This window comes from Orycteropus afer, unplaced genomic scaffold (assembly GCF_000298275.1).
Source record: "Orycteropus afer afer isolate SDZICR_OR568_19922 unplaced genomic scaffold, OryAfe1.0 scaffold00047, whole genome shotgun sequence".
NCBI lineage: Eukaryota > Metazoa > Chordata > Mammalia > Tubulidentata > Orycteropodidae > Orycteropus > Orycteropus afer.
The window spans coordinates 4,503,498-4,522,523 of record NW_006921634.1 but is presented as its reverse complement, the minus strand read 5'-3'; the positions used below and the strand labels follow the sequence as shown (position 1 = coordinate 4,522,523).

General features: G+C 41.1%; 1 protein-coding gene across 1 annotated transcript in view; it reads right to left on the bottom strand.

Moving 5' to 3' along the window:
* FAT3 (FAT atypical cadherin 3) overlaps positions 1–19,026 on the bottom strand; it is a 722,716-nt gene that overhangs the window by 257,650 nt on the left and 446,040 nt on the right. The window contains exon 3 of the mRNA XM_042780568.1: positions 14,412–14,473. Within this exon, the coding sequence (XP_042636502.1) occupies positions 14,412–14,473 (62 nt within the window). The remainder of the gene's footprint in view (positions 1–14,411; positions 14,474–19,026) is intronic.

The following is a 19,026-nucleotide window of genomic DNA, read 5'->3' as shown; positions in this document are numbered from 1 at the left end:
GGTTGCTTATGCACAGGGAGACACCTCAGGGGGCAGGAGTGTATGGAGGGATGGACACTGGGAAGAGGTAACTATGGGGAGGAAGTGGGAAGGGAGCTGTTGCATTGTGGTAAACTGTGGTCAATGACATGAGACAAAGTATATGTGAACTGCTGTATCGAAAGTGAATTTGCTCTGTAAATCACCCAAATCACAATAAAAATAAATAAATAAATAAATAAAAGAGAGCTGTTACTACTTACACAATTTCTAAAATATTGCGTTTCCCTTTTTATTTGAAAGCAGTATTTTAAAAGCAGATTTCATTTCAATTACATAAGAGAAAAGTATATATTAGCACTGAGCTTAGACCAGTATCTGATTTTAAGATTTATCAGCATCTTTAAAAATGTATTGTGGCATGCCAGAAATTATTACCAGGCACCTCATGAAAAATTTTCCTTTTAAACTGTATTATTTATGATCACCAGGGGATGATAGATTTAGGTAGGTAAATGTAATTTGGGGACTGCTTTCAGGCTTATACATGAGCTAGGGTTGGTGGATGCCCTCTGTACTGTCTGGGATGCAGGAGGATGGAGCCTTTCCCATACAGCATGCCAGCTGGTCTCACAGGAGCCCAGAGACTCTCACTTAGGCGTATCCTCTGCATGCTCCATCTACTTTCTGTGGACTCTGGGCAGTGAAGATCACTGTACCCTGGGAAGTTTGAATTATTCTATTTGTAAATTACTGGGAGCCCTAAACTTTAAGTTCAAGCAACATTCCTTGAGTGCCTATTGTGTGCCAGGCATTGTTTTAGGTCCTGGAGGTATACAATTTTTAAACATTTCATTTTTTCCCTTTTATTTGAAAGTAGTATCTAAAAGTAGATTTTATTTCAATTATATAAGAGAAAAATATATATGAAGAGTGAACTCAGACCCACATCTAATTTTAACATTTATCAGCATCTTTTAAAAATGTACTAGGCACATGAGTATACTCAGCAGCTATGAGCCAAAATATAAATATAATGCATTACATAATACACTGTTGTTGTTGTTACGTGCCGTCGAGTCGGTCCTGACTCACAGCGACCCCTTCTTGGGTTTCCGAGGCTGTATCACTATGGAAATAGATTGCCCAACCTTCGTTCCAAGGAGTGGCTGGTAGGTTTGAACCACCAGCCTTTTGGTTAGCAGTCAAGTGCCTTAAGCACTAGCCTACCAGGGCTCCTACATAATGTACTAATTGTTCTGAATTCTGCCATAGTAAGGACGCGTAAGAAATCTCAAGGAATACTTCTTAGGTAATACGTATTAAACATGCATTAAATTTATACATTCAATGCATGTGTAAAATGCCAGTCCTTATAAAATCCTATGAAGGAGGTACTATTACTGTTCCAATTTTACAGGTGAGGAACCTGTGGCTTAAGATAGGTTAAGTAATTGGGCTCAAGGTCACACAGTAGTGAGTAGCCAGGTCTGTCCATCTGCTCCAAATCCTGTACTTCTAACCATCCCTGTGAACACTGTGGGGCATTGAGGGTTCAGTGGTAGAATTCTTGCCTTCCATCTGGGAGACCTGGGTTTTGTTTCCAGCCAAGGCAACTCAAGCACAACCACTACCCATTAGCAGCTTCAGTGTTGCTATGATTCTGAACAGTCTTTGGTGGCACTTCCAGAATAAGGCAGATTAGGAAGAAAGGCCTGGTGATCTATTTCTGAAAATCATCCAAGGAAAATGCCTATGGATCACAATGGTCCGATCCCATTGTGCCTGGGGTTGCCGTAAGTTGAGGCCGACTTGATGGCAGTTAACAACATTCACACTCTACAGTATGGTACAAAATTAGTTTGATATACATTTTAAAAGGACCATTACAATTAGAACATTATAACAAAGGTTTTACTTCTTCCCAATTTAAATTGAATAATTGTATAAGATATATATTTTGCTACATCCCCCAAACAGAAATAACCACATTTATTGTAGGTTTTCTTTATTTTTGAAGGAACTGATGGTGTTTGCCCCAATATACCAGCCTATTTTCCTTTGGCTCTGACATTCACATCCCTCCTGACTTATTTTCATTAGAGTGTTCAGCATCACTGTCAACACCTCACTAAAACCAGTCTTGCCACAAAATAGATGAGGCTGGTAGCCCCTGATCTTCCACAAAAGCAAGTCACTTGAAAGGTTCTGTAACAACAGCTCATTTAAACAAAGCTGTCTGTTACAGGCAGGAAGCAAGCCAAAGCAGTATTTCCCCTTTATTAACAGAAGCACTTGAATTGGAATCTCATGTTCTAAACCTGCTGCTATTATATTTTTTATTTTCCCACAGACAGACAAAGCATTCAACTGGGTCACACACATCTGCTGCTGAGCATGGGCTTTGGTGGCTTCTGAAGGGCCCAAATGAAATTAGTTTGGACAGGTCATTCTGTCGCTCCGACAGTGTGATGCCCAAAATAAACTAGGAAAGCAACACAATGGAAAGAGGGAGAAGGAGCTGTGGAAGCAAAGGGCAGAGGTTCATCTCTGCACTATGGAGAGGAGCCCTGGAGGCGCAATGGTTAAGTGCTTGGCTGCTAACACCAAGACTGACAGTTCAAACCCACCAGCCACTGTGAGGGAGAAAGATCTGGTGATTTGTTTTCATAAAGATTATAGTCAAGAAAATTCTACAGTGCAGTTTTACTCTGTTACATGGGGTTGCTATAAGTTCAAGGCACTCAGCAACAACAACGCATTACTGAGGAGAAGCTAGTGTGAGCATCTGGGATGTGTGAATCACAGCAGAGAGTTCTCATAATTGCTCAGGGCCATGCAGGGAAGTCTGAATTTGTCTGAGAAGGGATGTGCCATTTGTGTGATACCAGACCTGCAGGATAGGAGGTTCCCCCAGTGTCTCACTCCTCCTGTCATCCCAGGACCCCGTCAGCTCTCAGGGATGTGACAGCTGCTTGCCCTAGAAGGCCCGAAGGAAGCAGCACAGCACCATATTAGGAAACCATTCACTAGCAAAAACAAAAAGCAGAGCTTCAGCCCCTTCAGCATGAGAACCTCAAGGACAAGTGTGACCTGGTAGGAGCAACTGTCTACCTGGGCAGCCCAGGGTGAGCAGAGTGGCAAAACTGGCTTATTTTCATTTCCAGGCTGAGCTACTGCATGGAAAGACATCCCCAATGTCCAAAGGAACAGGTTTCCTTTACCGTAGCTCTACAAATTAGTGTTCAAATGTAAGGCAATGCAATGCAACGCACTGCCCTGGAGTCCCACCTGACTCATAGTGACCCCTCCTTGACTCTCTGAAGTAGATTGTCCAACCTTCCTTCCAAGGAGTGGCTGGTCGGTTTGAACCACTGGTCTTCTGGTTAGCAGTCAAATGCCGTAGGCACTATGCCACCAGAATGTAGTTATATTGCCTCGGAAACCAAAGGAGGGGTTGCTATGAGTTGGATCCGACTCCATGGGAGTGAGAGTTTTTGTTCAAATGTAAGGGGAAAGAAAATAAACACAACCTTTTATAAACAGATAAACTGGAGGTGATTATTTATGGAAATCAAGTATTCATTCCACACAGCTCTCCTGGAGTATATAAGTGTTTGCCTGCAGATTATTAACTTGGAGGCTAACTGAGTATGTGGACAAGCAAAGTTAAGAAGTGAAGAAATGCTGGGGATGTGAGACAGAGAAGAAATGATGCCCACACAACTCTATGTAATCAACTAAAGACCCAAAGCAAAGCAACCTCAACTGGTTACATAACCAGATCCTCACACATCATCATTTCTGACCTCAACAGGATCCCTCAAGGATCAGGCTTAGGCTCATTTCTTACCTTTTACATGTCCAAAGGGGAAAATTTTGAAAAGATTTGGGATGAAGAGAAGACAAGAAATTATTATTATATACAGTATCTGAAGTACTTAATTGCGAGACAATTACAAGTTATGAGGTAGATAAGAAAAGAAATCATTTGTTATATCAAAGGTTGCAAAACAGGAACTCGTATTTACTGTTCGTTGGCTTGATGTTGCTGTGTGCCACTGAGTCAATTCCAATTCATAGCGACCCTACAGGACAGAGTAGAACTACCCCATAGGGTTTTCAAGTCTGCAGATCTTTATGAAAGCAGACTGCAACATCTTTCTCCTGTGGAGCGGGTGGTGGGTTCAAATCCCAACCCTTTGGTTAGCATCAGAGTATGTAAATACTGCGCAACTAGGGGTCCTTTCTGTTGTTTTTGTTGCTGTCAGGTCAGCTCCAACTCATGGCAACTCACAGTATAATAGAATAAAATATTGCCTGTTCCTGTACCATCTCCATGATTGGTGGTATGGTTGAGCCCATTGTTGTAGCTATTGCATCAATCCATCTCATTGAGGGTTTCCTTAATTTTCTCTGACTCACTACTTTATCAAACATGATGATGTCCTTTTGTAGTAACTGGTCTTTCCTAATCATGTGTCCAAACTAAAAGCACTGAAGTCTTGCCATCCTCACTTCAAAGGAGCACTATGATTGTATTTCTTTTAAGACTGACTTGTTCATTCTTTTGGCAGTCCACTGGCCAGTCAATATTCTTTGCCAATACCATAATCTGAATATTTCAGTGGCTTATATAGTATTTTAAAAGATGAAGTTATCAATATTTAATATAGGAAGTTTTGGCAAAATAAACACAATTCCAATTTTCTTAGAAAAAATGACTTTCTGATGACACTGGGCCAGCCTGCTCCCATACTTCCCACCTGGCTGAGCTGAAAACTGAATGACCTTTTTAGAAGGAGCATGTGAGGCTCACTATACATATTCCCTTCTGTACACAAACACACACACACACACACACACAGTTCCTCTGAGCTACTCTCCTAACCCTGTGAGCTGCTTGCAATCCCTGCTTTCGATGTACTGTCTTTGAGAATTAATATTTGCTTTGAAAAACCTGTTTATGTGGGCTTGATTCAATATTTACGCTCTGGTAAATTGGGAAAATAAAGTGGTTAAATCTACAATTCATGCAGCTGGGAAGATATAAAAAATGTCTGGTGTTGGTTATAATAACAACTTTTATGCTATATATATTTTTTTTTTTACAAGAATTAAAGAGAAAGAAAAGAGCTACCTCAACTTGGAGTATTCTGAAAAATTTAGAAAAGCAACACTTGCTAACATCCCTACACACACATACCACCACCACCACGAGCACCATGAGTAACTAGTAAATTACGTGCCGTTGAGTTGACTCTGACTAATGTTGACACCATATGTGTCAGAAAGGAACTGTGCTCCATAGGGTTTTCAGTGGCTGAATTTTTTCTTCCAAGACCCTTCTGGGTACACTCAAATCGCCAACCTTTCAGATAGCAGCCAAGTGCATTAATTGTTTGGACCCCCACCAATAAGCCTAAAACCAAAATCAAGCCCACTGCTGTTGAGTCCATTCTGACTCACAGCTACCACCGGCAGTACTCCTTCTTCAGCTGGACTTAGAGTGCCAACATCTACTCTACTAGCCTGGTGATACCCTCTTGAGACATTATTTAAGACTTAAGAATGACATCAATGTAGAAAAATCTGCTTCTGGGGACAGAGTTATTCTTGGGCAAGAACAATTTCCGTGGGTGAAGGGCCAGGATTTCCAGAAATGATGGGCTGGAAACCTGCACTGAGGAGACAGGAGGAAGGAGGTACTGAGAAAGGCAGGGACTTGAGGGGAAGGAAGTAGTTAGCAACAGTATGTGCCCATGAGGGACTCATCTGTGAAGAATTTTAAACTGGGGACACTGTTCTCTGGGAGTATGGAGCACGGAAATAATCATGCATAGATGGAGCTTTTATCTTTCTACACTGTAATTGCTTATAGTGCCTCCAATCCCTTAGTACACTCTGATGCATGTGTATGGCCTTGTGAGGTGGTGGTGTGAGAAGGAAGCACAGGGACAGGCTAGTAAACAGAGTCTGTCCTCTCTACAATCACCCCTCCTTTGGAGTCCATGCTGGTACCTCCAGCAAGACCATGGACAGCATCTTGGGGTGTGGGCTGATTGTGGCAGAATAATAAGGAGCGGCTGAGGGGTGGTGAATGGAAAACCAAAGAGTAAGAGAAAGCCTCCTTTTTACAGATATGTTCTAGAAGATTCTGAACATATCTGACCTGACACTTGGATAAATCTGTGATTACAAAATAGGAGTGGGAGGACGTGATTCAAGTGGCCACATTTCAATGTGCTGACAGATATTTATGGCCCTATCAATTGCATAAAGAGAAAAAGACCCCTTCTGGATGTTCTATCACAAAGCAGCTGCATGACCTTCGATCTAGTGCTTTCTTTTTCTAGGTCTCATTTTTTTATTCCCTATCTATAAAACCAGGAGAAAAGCAGTTTGGATGATATAAATGAAAAATAGCCCCTTGAATCGAAGACAGCAGCTAACCAAAGTAACTCTCTACATAGAATCAGGAGATTTTAGTACTAATACACCTTAGCTTGAGAGTCAAAGAAAAAAACACCCAGTGGGAAACGCAAACTAATGTCAGTGACAGAACCTTGGTGCCAACACAGTGTGCCAGACCAGGTAGGCATCTAGTAAATCTTTTAGGAAAGGAAGAAAAACAAAACAAAACAGGAAAACAGAGTACCCGTTCATTTTAATAGAGTTGAGGCAATAAGAGTGTAAACAACTAAGGCCTGAGAAGGGGTGGTGTGGACAAGGAGGCATGGAAGGAGATCAGCAACCATGTCATAAGGCACTTATTGGGCATAACTGTGAGTGTGGCCCTCTCCTGGGAGTTCTGTAAAACAGAAGTCTTGATAATCTCTCCTATATCAGCTGATAGCTGCTACCAAACCATTTGCCTTTGAGTCGGCTCTGACTCACGCCACCCCATGTGTGTCAGAGTCAGACAGTGCTCCATAGAGTTTTCCATGGATGATTTTTTGGAAGTAGATCACCAGGTCTTTCTGCTGAAGTGCCTCTGGGTGGACTCCAACTTCCAACCTTTCTGTTAGTAGCCAACCATCTGCACCATCAAAGGACTCTATGCCTGCTACAAGGAGTTGTTTTTATGCACAGACACTCTCTCTTTTTTGAGGTCCTATTGCTACTTCCTGCAAAGTTCTTTGAGGGAGGTAGAAAGAGAAGACTAACAAGGGAAACTAACAAGAGAAACTTCCATCTTTCTTGGAGTTCAGTTATGAAAATAGGGGCTGTTTAATAGATTGAAATGGGCCCGTGGGTCTTTTCCACCAGAAATGATCATCATTTCAAAAGCTGATACTTACCAAAGAAGCCACTAAGGATGTGCACTCATGGAAGAAATCAATTTACATCCTAAGGCAAGAGGAAATGTTATAAAAACTTATGAAGAACAGTATTTTTTCCCTCAGAAAAATAAAACTGAAAAGGGATGGGAATTTTAGACAGGAAGAGAAAAGAGTCACATGAGTTCTACAGAGGAGGATGGATGAGTATGTTAAGGGGACAAATACTAAATAATTTACATCCCCATAGATCTAGCATATATTCCTCTGCAATGTGTTTTGTTATTTATATTGACTTCACTGTAAAATCCTAGTGCATTCTCTGGGCTACTTCAAGTTATACAAATACACACATAGCATAATTTCTCATCTCCTGTCTTTATGTTGGTTACTGGGCCTTGTCATCTTTTTTGATTTGCAAATAAAATACTCTCTCTGTTCTCTCTGGGAGACTTTTATCAAAACCATCCAGCCCTGAACAGAAAAGCATTTCAAGATCAAAAGGGAAGCAAAATAATACTCTTTCAGCCCACGAGATAAAAATTCACACATAATTAAGCCAGGACTATAGGATTATTTAAGTAGATATATCTTTTAAGAATAATTGAACTGTTATAAGCTATTCAAACTACTGGAGCCATACAGGAAAAGAAAGGAAACTGACATGTATTTGTTGAGGACAAGGGGAAAGAGGGAGGGGAGGGGAAAGAAGGAGGAGACAAGTGACTTATTTCTCATAAAAATGATGAGGTAGGTGTTATTACCCCCATTTTACAGATGAGGAAATGGAATAGCAGAGTTAATTTAATGTGGCAAAGGTCATACAGATGGAAGGAGGCAGAGCCTTCTTTCAGTCTCCAAGCCCATGCTCTCTCTCATGTGCTAAAATGTCCTCTTCCATGATTTCATTTAGAGGTGAAATGAAAGTTCCTTTTTCAAAATATTTTAAAAATATTTTTTGTGGAACAAAATTCAAAAACACAAAAATGACCAGAATTACGGGTTGCATAAAGTCTGGTGGAACCACCGAGGCTATGGCCGCAGGTTATCCTTCAGGTCTAGAAACTGACTCTTGGATCGGCTCTTAGACTAACAGTAGGAAGAACTACATACAGAACATGTACCCTAGGCTGATGCACCCACCTGCTCTAGGGAGATGAACCCCTTAGAGCAATTGGCCATGGGGCACCAGAGAGACAGCATTCACATAGAGGGAAAGCTGGAGTGACAGGAATGCATAGTTAAGAAGGGCACAGGGAGGAGATAGTCACAGGGACAGGAAGGGAGGAGAGTTTGCTATGGTCGGGGATGGTAATGAGGCATGAAATAAAATGTGAATAAACAGTTGAATGTAAAACAAATTTGCTTTGTATATTTGTACACAAAGGAGCTCTGGTGGCATAGTGCCTATGGCACTGGACTGCTAACCAAAAGGCTGGCAGTTCAAACCCACCAGCCACTCCTCAGAAGGAAGACTGTGCAATCTACTTCCACAGAGTTACCTCCTTGGAAACCCAAGGAGGGGTTGCTTTGAGTCGGAATTGAATTTTGATGGCAGAGTGTTTATTTATTTATTTTCATTTGCGCCCAAAGCACAATAAAATTAATTTTTTTAAAAAAAATATTTTCTACATTTACTGTAAAGGAGCTCTGGTGGTACAATGCCTAAGGCATCTGACTGTTAACCAGAAGACTAGAGGTTCAAACCCACCAGCCACTTCATAGAAGAAGACAGGGCAATCTACTTCCATAAAGATTTACTACCTCAGAAACCCAGTGGGGGTCGCTTTGAGTTGGAATCGACTTGCTGGCAGTGAGATGGGTTTTCCATTCTACAATTCCTATACGTTTTGTGTTCTGATATTGATTGCAGTCTTCACAATGTAACAGCACTCTTCCTGCTTCCTCTCTGTGTTTTATGTTTCCATTCATCCTTCCAGTAAGCCTGGTCGTTTTTTAGTATTTTGAGTTTTGTTCTACATTTTTCTCCCACCCTATCCAGATCTTCCTGTCGTAATCCCTTTCTCAGTGGAGTTCCTGGTCAAAAAAGACACGTATCTATGCATAACAACAGCATCCTGTAGGGGGCATAGAGTCTCTGGGTGGTACAAACCCTTAATATACTCAGCTGCTAACCGAATGGGTGGATGTTCAATTCCACCTGAAAACACCTCAGAAGAAAGGCCTGATGATCTAATTCTCAAAGATCATCTGAAAACCTTATGGAGCAGTGTGCTACTCTGACACAACATGGACTCACCATTAATTGGAGTCAACTTGATGGCAACTGGTACTGGTTAACACAATCATTCCTTCACACATTCACTGAGTGCTCCCTGTTTCCCAGGCACTGAATTAGATGCTGTAACTACAGAAATGAATAAAAGTCTGTGCTGACAACCACCAACAACAACCACCATTCATAGAACACTCAGTATCTAAGAGAGTCCTGAGCACTTTCACCCTGTCATTTCATTGACTCTTTATACCAACACTATGAGGCAATCTACTTCCGTAGTGATACTGCCTCGGAAACCCAAGGAGGGGTCGCTATGAGTCGGGTCTGACTCGACAGCACATAACAACAACAACAACAATGGTAGGAATTGGTATGCTCATTTTACAAATGAAGGGAAGAGGGTCCAGAAGGTTAACCAGCCTGTATTAGTTTTGTTAGCAGAACGAAAATATAATCTCAGGGCTGCCTGAATGTAACACCCATGCTTTCCCTACACTAGTTCTATGAACTACCTTGATAAATCAAGTTTCATGCCTCAAAGGGATTTAAACCTGGTAGGTGAGAAAACAATCTATACAAATGATCATAACAAAAGAAATAATTAGTGAATTCATTCCCTTATTTCATAGCTGCTTTTTATGATAATAAGGTAATCAGGGCTAAAGTTACAACTGCCAAGAGAAAAAGTTTATTTACTCTTTAGTTTATGCATCCATTATCAACTCTCTGCATCTGCTTGCTAGAATTAGCCTACATCTTCTACTGCAACCATTACTGGCCATCAGGGAATGTACATGACTTTGACTAAGCTAAGAATTATTTCATATTTTTGCATTTTATGGTAGAGAGAGAGGATCAGGTCAGTATTTTCACATGACAAACTTCTAAGGCAAGAAAGAGTCAACACTTAAAATTCACCAAACAATATAAGCTGTTCTCATTAATTTGCATATAGTTCTTTTCTGTTCCTGTTTCTTTAGCAAGTTCTTTGAATTCTGATAATGACAACATTCCTTTCAGAGTCACAGAGTTAAGGGAAATGCTCAAAAATCTGTTGCTGTCAAGTCGATTTTGACTCAGAGTGACCCTATCGGACAGAGTAGAACTGCCCCATAGGCTTTCCAAGGTTGTAATCTTTATGGGGAGCTCTGGTAGCACAGTGCCTAAGGCACTTGACTGCTAACCAGAAGGCTGGTGGTTCAAACCCACCAGCCACTCCTCAGAAGCAGCCACTCCTTGGAAGGAAGATGGGGCAATCTACTTCCTTAGTGATACTGCCTCGGAAACCCAAGGAGGGGTCGCTATGAGTCGGGTCCGACTCGAGGGCACATAACGACAACAATCTTTATGGACGCAAACTGCCTCATCTTTCTCCTGCAGAGTGGCTAGTGAATTCGAACCACCAACTTTTAAGTTAGCAGCTGAGCGCTTAACCACTGTGCCACCAGAGCTCCTTGGCAAATGCTTTATAGGCTCAAAAATTCTGAAAGCCCAAACAAATACTGTCAAGCTAAATATCTTAAATCAATGTACAGGCAGAGCACCAGCTGTATACAATTCAAGTTCCTTCTCTCATGAGGATATGAAACTACAAACAAATCATTAATGCTTTCCTTCCTGCTTACCTACTCAGAAATGTACCTGCAGGTCGGCTTCTAAATGGATCTTTTCAAGAAGAGTTGATTTTATTTCATTGGGGTAGAGAGAGAGAGGAAATAGAGCCAGAAGGTTAATATGAGTTTAATAGGAGCATAAGGTTATCTTGGCAATTAAAGACTCTCCAGGAGGTTAATTACCCACACCCAGCTCTTACAACTCACAAAATGTATCAGCAGTTACAAAAATTTGTATACAACTCTATCTTACACTCTCAGGGCTATTATCATTCTGCTCACTTCTTTGTAGGGCTAAAGTAAAGCAATACTTCTTCCATGATCCATTCAGGAAAAAAAAAAAAAAAGAAATGCATGTCATTCAAACAGTCCCATCAGTGGCACATAGGAAACAACAAATAAACCAAAGTGGCCAAGAATTGTATAATTTAGAGAGTGAGAGAGCATGAGTGTCCGAGAAAGAGAGAGAGAGAGAGAGAGAGAGAGATTGAGTGATTGAGAGATTGAGATTCAACTGGTTTTTGAAAGCCATAAGCAGGATTTCACTAAATAAAGGAACACATGAGACCAGGCCTCCTGAAAGTGGGCAGGGCAACAGTGTGTGCTCAAGAGAAAGTTGGCATGATTCAGATGACCTACAGTTTTTAAAATCTCTGAAAACACAAGAAAAACCAATTTGCTCTTGTTACCAAGAATCCTGAAAGGATTTGGATTAGAGAACAATTAAGGGATTTTATTGGACAATAATTCAACCTTGTCTAAACCACCATTGTCTCTCACCTGCAATCCAGGCTGGATCCCTCCAGAAGCTTCCAACATAGTCTTTCCCAATGCCTCTTATGCCCTGCCCCAGCCCACCTCTGCCCAGAAGAGTAGCCCATGATTTTTTTTTTTTTCCACAATGAGAATAGCATCATGTCACTCTCTGCTAAATTTCCCAGTGGCTTTCCACAGAACTCAAGAAAACAAAATCAGAGTCCATACCACAGCTTGCCTGTGTTTCCCAACTTGATGTCCTATCACTCACCACCACCTACCCTCTGCAATTAACTTGTAATCACAATGGCCTTAGTCTGCTTCTTGAGCACGCTGATCTTGGCAGCATGTCTTAGCTTTAGTGCCACCTCCTTAAGAATCCTGGAAGTTGCCTACGACCCCCTACTTTCACGTACTCTCATAGAATCTTCTTTTAATGGCCTCACAGAACTTATATCTCTTATATCTGACGTTACAGTGTTTACTCATTTGTTGTATGCAGCCCATCCCCCCATTCACTGTGTGTCCCCAGCACATAGTGCAGTCCCTGGCACACAGACTGAGTCCTATGGTTGCTGACCCAGGTCTCCTCAGTTGACTGGAGTGTAGAAATGAAGTGGAATCTTCAGGAGGGCTCTGGAGTTGTGACATCATGAAATAGTAAGTAAAACCATACTCATTATAACTACACTTTGTTGAGCATCTACTTAGTGCCAAATACTGGCCTGGATGCTTTACATATATACATAAATTTAAAATACAAACTGAGACAAACAAACAAACCAAAAACACATTTTAATCTCCCAGTAACTTCATGAGGTTGATAATTGTTTACCACACTAAATCCCTAGGGAGATTATGTCAGGTACTGAGAAATGACATTGTAGATCTTAGTTTGGGTTAGGATGAAGTATGAAAATGTTTGGTCAGCATTAAGGTGTGTTTGAAAATAGGGCGTAGCCACCAAGGATTCTTTTGGAAATCCTGGAATGTACTCTTGTCACTTTCCCCCACTATAGATAAACTCTGTGACAGTCACACTCTGTACCACATGCCCCCTATAAGACCACCTTGCAAAGGACAGGCAGTAGGTGATCTCATCAGACTCCCCAGCTAATGAGACACCCTTCTTTCTTCCTGCTGGGAGGTAATGGGTCCCAGGCTCTCTTCTGGAAAGGGAAGGAGCACATAAATATAATATAAGGTGCTATTATTCTGGCAGACATATTATAATTCTGGACCAGGTAGATACTGCAGCCCATTAGCATGATTTTGAAAAAAAAATTATAATAATTATTTTTTGGCAGCTTTGAATCTTTCATCTTTATGAGATGATAGCCACGTTTTAAAAGGATTATTATAGTGCTGTATGATAACAATAATGATCTTTTATGGGTAATGAATTAAAAAAAAGATCCTTTGATATAAAATACACTGTTTGATCCTAATAGTGATCCTTTGGGGTATCTGGAGTGGTAATTATTTGCCACATTTCACAGTAGGGGAAACTGAGGCCCAGAGCACTTAAACAGCATCATTCAAAACTTCAAGTTAATCATGACAGAGCAGCTTTAGGATTCAGGTGCTCCAACAACTAGTCCAGGATTCTTTTAATAAGTCATTATTGAGGGACTGAGTTAAAGGAGAACATCAAAAGATAATTCCCTCTGAGATCAATGATTCTATCATAAGATTTAAGGGGAGTGCCTGTGGGCTTGTCAGGAGGAGCTGTGGATTCCAGTAAGTGGTTCTTAAGGACAGATCACTTTAGAAGCATGGGTGCATTATAAAACTCTAACAAAACCTAAAGTTCTTTGCATTATCATCTGTTCCCTATCAGTCTGCCTCACTTAAATCACAATACCATACATACTGCCCAGACTTCAAGCTTTCAAAACAGAGCCTCGATATGTATGGAAGGAATGTTCCCCGAAGCGCTTTCCTATCTATTTTCTCATCCCATGAGTTCTTCTCTCTCCCTTTTTTTTTTTTTCCATCCAGAAATAATGCTCTTATAGTTTATATGGCTGCTGTTTCTGTCTTAATGAGTTATAGGAGTACATTTTATGGTTTCAGAAACAGCCATCTTGAGCAGTGAATCAACTAGCAGCCTTCTCCTCCTCAACCGTCTGCACAGGAAAAGAAATGATGAGTAAAGCAGCGCACTTCTTCACAAATGATGTACTTCACTTTATCTGTAACACTTGCACTTTCTCTTTTTAAATCTGACGCTAGCAGTGGCTTATAGGGCTCTGTTCCTGAACCTTCTTTTTCGATTTTTGACAACGGGGCCTTAAGTCAAAGGCAGAGATGTTGATAAATCTTCCTGTTTTCGGTGACAGGCAGTCGGCTCTGCCACTCTTGCTCAGCACACAGAAGAATGGGGAACACACCAGAAATCTCCAGTTCAGAACAATGAGCCCAAGAGATCTTCACTTTTGAAAGCCACTGCTCAAATGTATTCAAGTTTCAGTTCATGTTGAAGGTTAAAGAGGTTTAGTGAAAGTCAGATTTAATGAACACTAGTTCTCTCTGTGTGCTTACCTCCAGAAAATGTTCTGCCTGCTGTTCTCGATCCAATTTCCTTGAAGTTGTTGTAATCAGACCTGTGTAGAAATGAGAATATTTGAATTTTAAATATCTGGGGCAAGTAGTTTACTGAGCGTGGGAAACAAGTGCAGTTAAAGGAAAAGCAAAAGTGATGGGGGCAGTAACTCTCCAGTTCCCAGAGGGAATCAAATGGTCACAGAAATTATTCTTGAAATAAAATAAAATTTGTAAAGAAGACTTTCAAAATTTGTTTCAAGTCTGCTTACCACAGTTGAGGGATTGTAATCACTTTTGGGATATAAAAACTCACTGAAGAACCATTGTTTCTCTCATAATGAGGAGTTTCCATGATTCATTTGCATATGACTACAATTCTACAATCAGAACCTCATTAATGATTTTAGAGTTCTTGCACAATTAATAGCTTGTTGATGCTGATTAGATTCGGGCTATGAAATTGCACTTTCTTATTTAATTTTTATATGCTTATATATTTTTTGTTGTACTTGACAAAGACAGTTATTTCTGTAATGACAACTTGTATTCATAACGATTTCAAACAACAGCTCTTACACACCAAAGATCTCATGCTGTAATTTTATCATTTTGTTTTATGTGTTTAAATCTTTACACAAAATAAGTTCCACGTGGAAAATATCTATCTTTTCTTTGAATGGTGTTTCTCATAAATGAACCACCCTTTTGAGTACAGAGACAAAGAACAGGGAATGACAACACAAAACCTTCAAGGCCTCCCAGTTTATTGCACCAATTTGTCTCTTGCAGGCTTTATTATTATTATTGTCAAATTACAATTAGGAGGTCAAATTTACATTCAATTTCTAAATTGCACAATATCTCTAAGGAGAATATGGGTTGGGCTGCTTTCATGGTGTATTCTGATTGACAGGGAAAGAACAGAGAGGAAAAATCACATGAAAAGCTCACTTTCACTGTTGATGAGGTTAGTAAAATATGGAAAATGTGTCTCATCTGGGTCTGTGAGGAGCTCCTGCCTTCAAACTTCCATTTTATACTTAAGTGGTGGGTGGGAGTCCATAGATTTTAGAGAAAGCCAAAAAAAGAGGTTCAATTGCTCCCCATGGCCATCAAAATTAGTTCCCACTCTATGTCATGGCTCCTTAGAGGATGGCCCCACCATCCTCCACCCTCATCTCTCTCTACTCCCCATGGAGGAAGCTTAAGATTTAGTTGCACAAATGACCTGCCATTCCATGGAATGTGCCTCTGGAATGCGCCTCACCCATTGCATCACCCACAGATTTTTCAAGATTTAGCTCAAATGTTAGCCATCCCTGACATTCCTTACTGGACTGGCTGCACATCCAACATGCCCCCAATGACCTGCACATTCCACTATGATTGTTCTTATTGCCTGATACTATTCATTTTATTGAAAGAGTCTTGGAGGTGCAGTGGTTAAACTCTTGGCTGCTAACTAAAAGGTCCACGGTTGGAACCTATCGGCAGCTCCATGGAAGAAAGATGAGGCAGTCTGCTTTCATAAAGATTTACAGTCTTGGTAACCCTCTGGGGCACTTCTACTCTGTCAGAATCAACTCATATCAGACTCATATCAGGATTGGTATGAGTCAGAATCAACTTGACAGCAACCAACAGGCTTATACTCCTTTGCTCACATGTCTGTATTTTCTCACTAGACAGATTTGATAGTTATTTGCTGGGAACCCATTGCCATCAAGTCAATTCCAACTCATAGTGACCTACAAGACTGAGTAGAACTGATACGTAGGGTTGCCAAGGATGTAATCTTTATGGAAGCAGACTGCCTCAGCTTTCTCTCACAGAGCAGCTGGTAGGTTTGAACCACTGACCTTTTAGTTAGCACTGAGCACTTAACCACAGCACCACCAAGGCTCCTTCACCTGCCTTTTCATTTTAATCCTGGCACTTACCTAACCTCTGGCTTAGTACATAGAATAACCCACTGCCATCAAGTTGATTCCAACTCACAGCGAACCTATGGTACAGAGTAGAACTGCTCCATAGGGCATCCAAGTCTATAAATCTTTGCTGAAGCAGATTGCCTCATCTTTCTCTTGCAGAGCAGCTGGTAGATTCAAATGGTTGACTTTTTGGTTAACAGCCAAATGCTTTAAACACTGTACCACCAGAGCACCTTAGTGTATGGAATTGTTGTTGTTGTTGTTGTCATGTGCCGTCGAGTCGGACCCGACTCATAGCGACCCCTCCTTGGGTTTCCAAGGCAGTATCACTATGGAAGTAGATTGCCCCATCTTCCTTCCGAGGAGTGGCTGGTGGGTTTGAACCGCCAGCCTTCTGGTTAGCAGTCAAGTGCCTTAGCCACTATGCTACTTGTTAATACTCTGGTAACGAAAGTTGTTGTAGAAGAGAAAGATTATTTGTGTTCTACCCTTTGGTTTTGCTATAGGCTTAGAATGTTTGTTTTTTTTGTGTGGGGAAGGTATTGGAGTATGGGGCAGGTTATGTGTCATTTGTATTCATTTAAAACTATTTCCTGATTTCCGCAATGTGAATGGTGCAGTGTAGGGTACTCTTGGGATACAATGATGAACCAATGTCGAAGATTATGGAAGAAGGCTGCTGTCAAGAATTCCAAGGTAGAGGTTAAATGACTTCCCTTTCCTAGCAGTCCACCATGATCACTTATAAAACTTAAAACACACAGATACCATCCCCCACACCACTGCAAATTGTTTGTATGAGAATCTCCTGGATAAGGCTTAAGACAGTCCTCTGATTCTAAGAAAAAAGCTTTATTTACTTCCTCTGTTGAATCTCACTGACATTTTATTGATGTTAATTTTTCTCTCTAGCCACATCCAACAACCAAATTGTTGTAGCAGTTGGATCAGACCATCAAGTTCAGTTTCTCTGTGTGTGTGTGTGTGTGAGAGAGAGAGAGAGACAGAGACAGAGACAGAGAGAAAGAGAGAGAGAGAGTAAAAGATGTGTGCGCATATTTGGGGTGGGGATGAGAAAGGAGGGATAGAGTGGAGCATACTCTGACTCACACTAAGAGTCTGTATGGTCATACCAGTAGGCGTCTAACACACAAATCTGATGCTTTCGTTTTTAGAAACTCGGCAAGGTGGTATGGCACACTGAGGCTCTTCCCAAGCAAGAAGTAACTCCTCTTCTTACAAGAAGTGAGAGGCTCTCATTGAGTCCCTTCAGTGGAGCATTCTGTTAGAGGACACAATGGAAATGCAAAGTACTTGTTACTCTGAGGCTATGAATGGATGCAAGGGCTGTGGGCTTCCATACCCTTGCTCTGTCCTGCTCTTCCAGGCACAAAAGACCAGCAGCCCATTTGTCCTTTGCTCCTCTGAAGATCCTCAGGTCATTTCAGGTCTTCTTCCCCTGGGGTTGTGCAGCCATGGCCCATTGTGGTGTGACTGTTCCCAGGGAGAGGTCAACTTCATCTCCTGATTATACTCAGGGAAATTGTTTAGGAAATCCACTTATTTTCACAATGCACATGTGTAAACTGGGAGAGCAGCGTGGCTCCCTTTCCATGTATATACCTTACCAGCCAACAGAGAAAGAGGGGCTTCCAGAAAAGTCAGAAAAAGCATACACAGCAGGGAAACTAGGATTGGGAACTCCAAGTGCTTTCTGTTCCTGAAGGAGGGCAGGAAAACGTCTTTGTGTTTCAGTCCTCTGGGCTCCTAAACACATCACTGTCAAGTGGATTCTAACTCACAGAGACCCTATGGGAGAGAGTTTCCACAGGGTTTCAAGTTTGTAATCTTTATGAAAAGCAGACTGCCACCTCTTTCTCCCCCAGAGCAGCTGGTGGGTTCAAATCACCAACCTTTCTGTTGACAGCCAAGATCTTTAATCCATATGCCAGTAGCGCTCCTTATATAAAGAAAAATCAAGGAAAAATATCTCAGGCAAAAATGTGAATCAGTCACATCAGAGGAGATGGGATGGGGCGGGGGTTAGGGAGTGACTGCTACTGGGTACAAAGTTTCTGAGTGATAAAAATGTTCTACGATTAGAGTTTATGGTGACAGTTAAGCAATTCTATAAATAAGCTAAAATTGTTGAATTATACACTCTAAATGGGCGACTTTATTGTGTGTCAAGTATATATCAATAAAGGTGTTAAAAATCAGTAGGAAATCATAAACTCTGTCTTTTGGATTCTAATAAGTCTTTCATGTTTGTAAGAAGACAAAATTAAAAAGAAAGAAAGAAAAACCAAACCCACTGCTACTGAGTTAATTCTGACTCATAGTGACCCAACAGGACAGACAAGCACTGCCCTACAAGGTTTCCAAGGCTGTCAATCTTTACGGAAGCTATAAATCTTTCCAAGGCTGCCTCATCTTTCTCCCAAGGACAGGCTGGGGGGTTTGAACTGCTGACCGTTTGGTTAGCAGCCAAATGCCTTAACCACTGTGCCACCAGAGCTCCTTTGAAAGAAGACAAATACTTAGAAATACTTCTGAATGAATGAATGAATTAGTGTAAGAATCAGGCATGAGGAGGCCTTTAGGAATGGATGAGGTCTGTCCATGGGGAACAACTGGGAGCACAGACATAAAGAAAAGAACATTTATGTTAAAGAAACAAC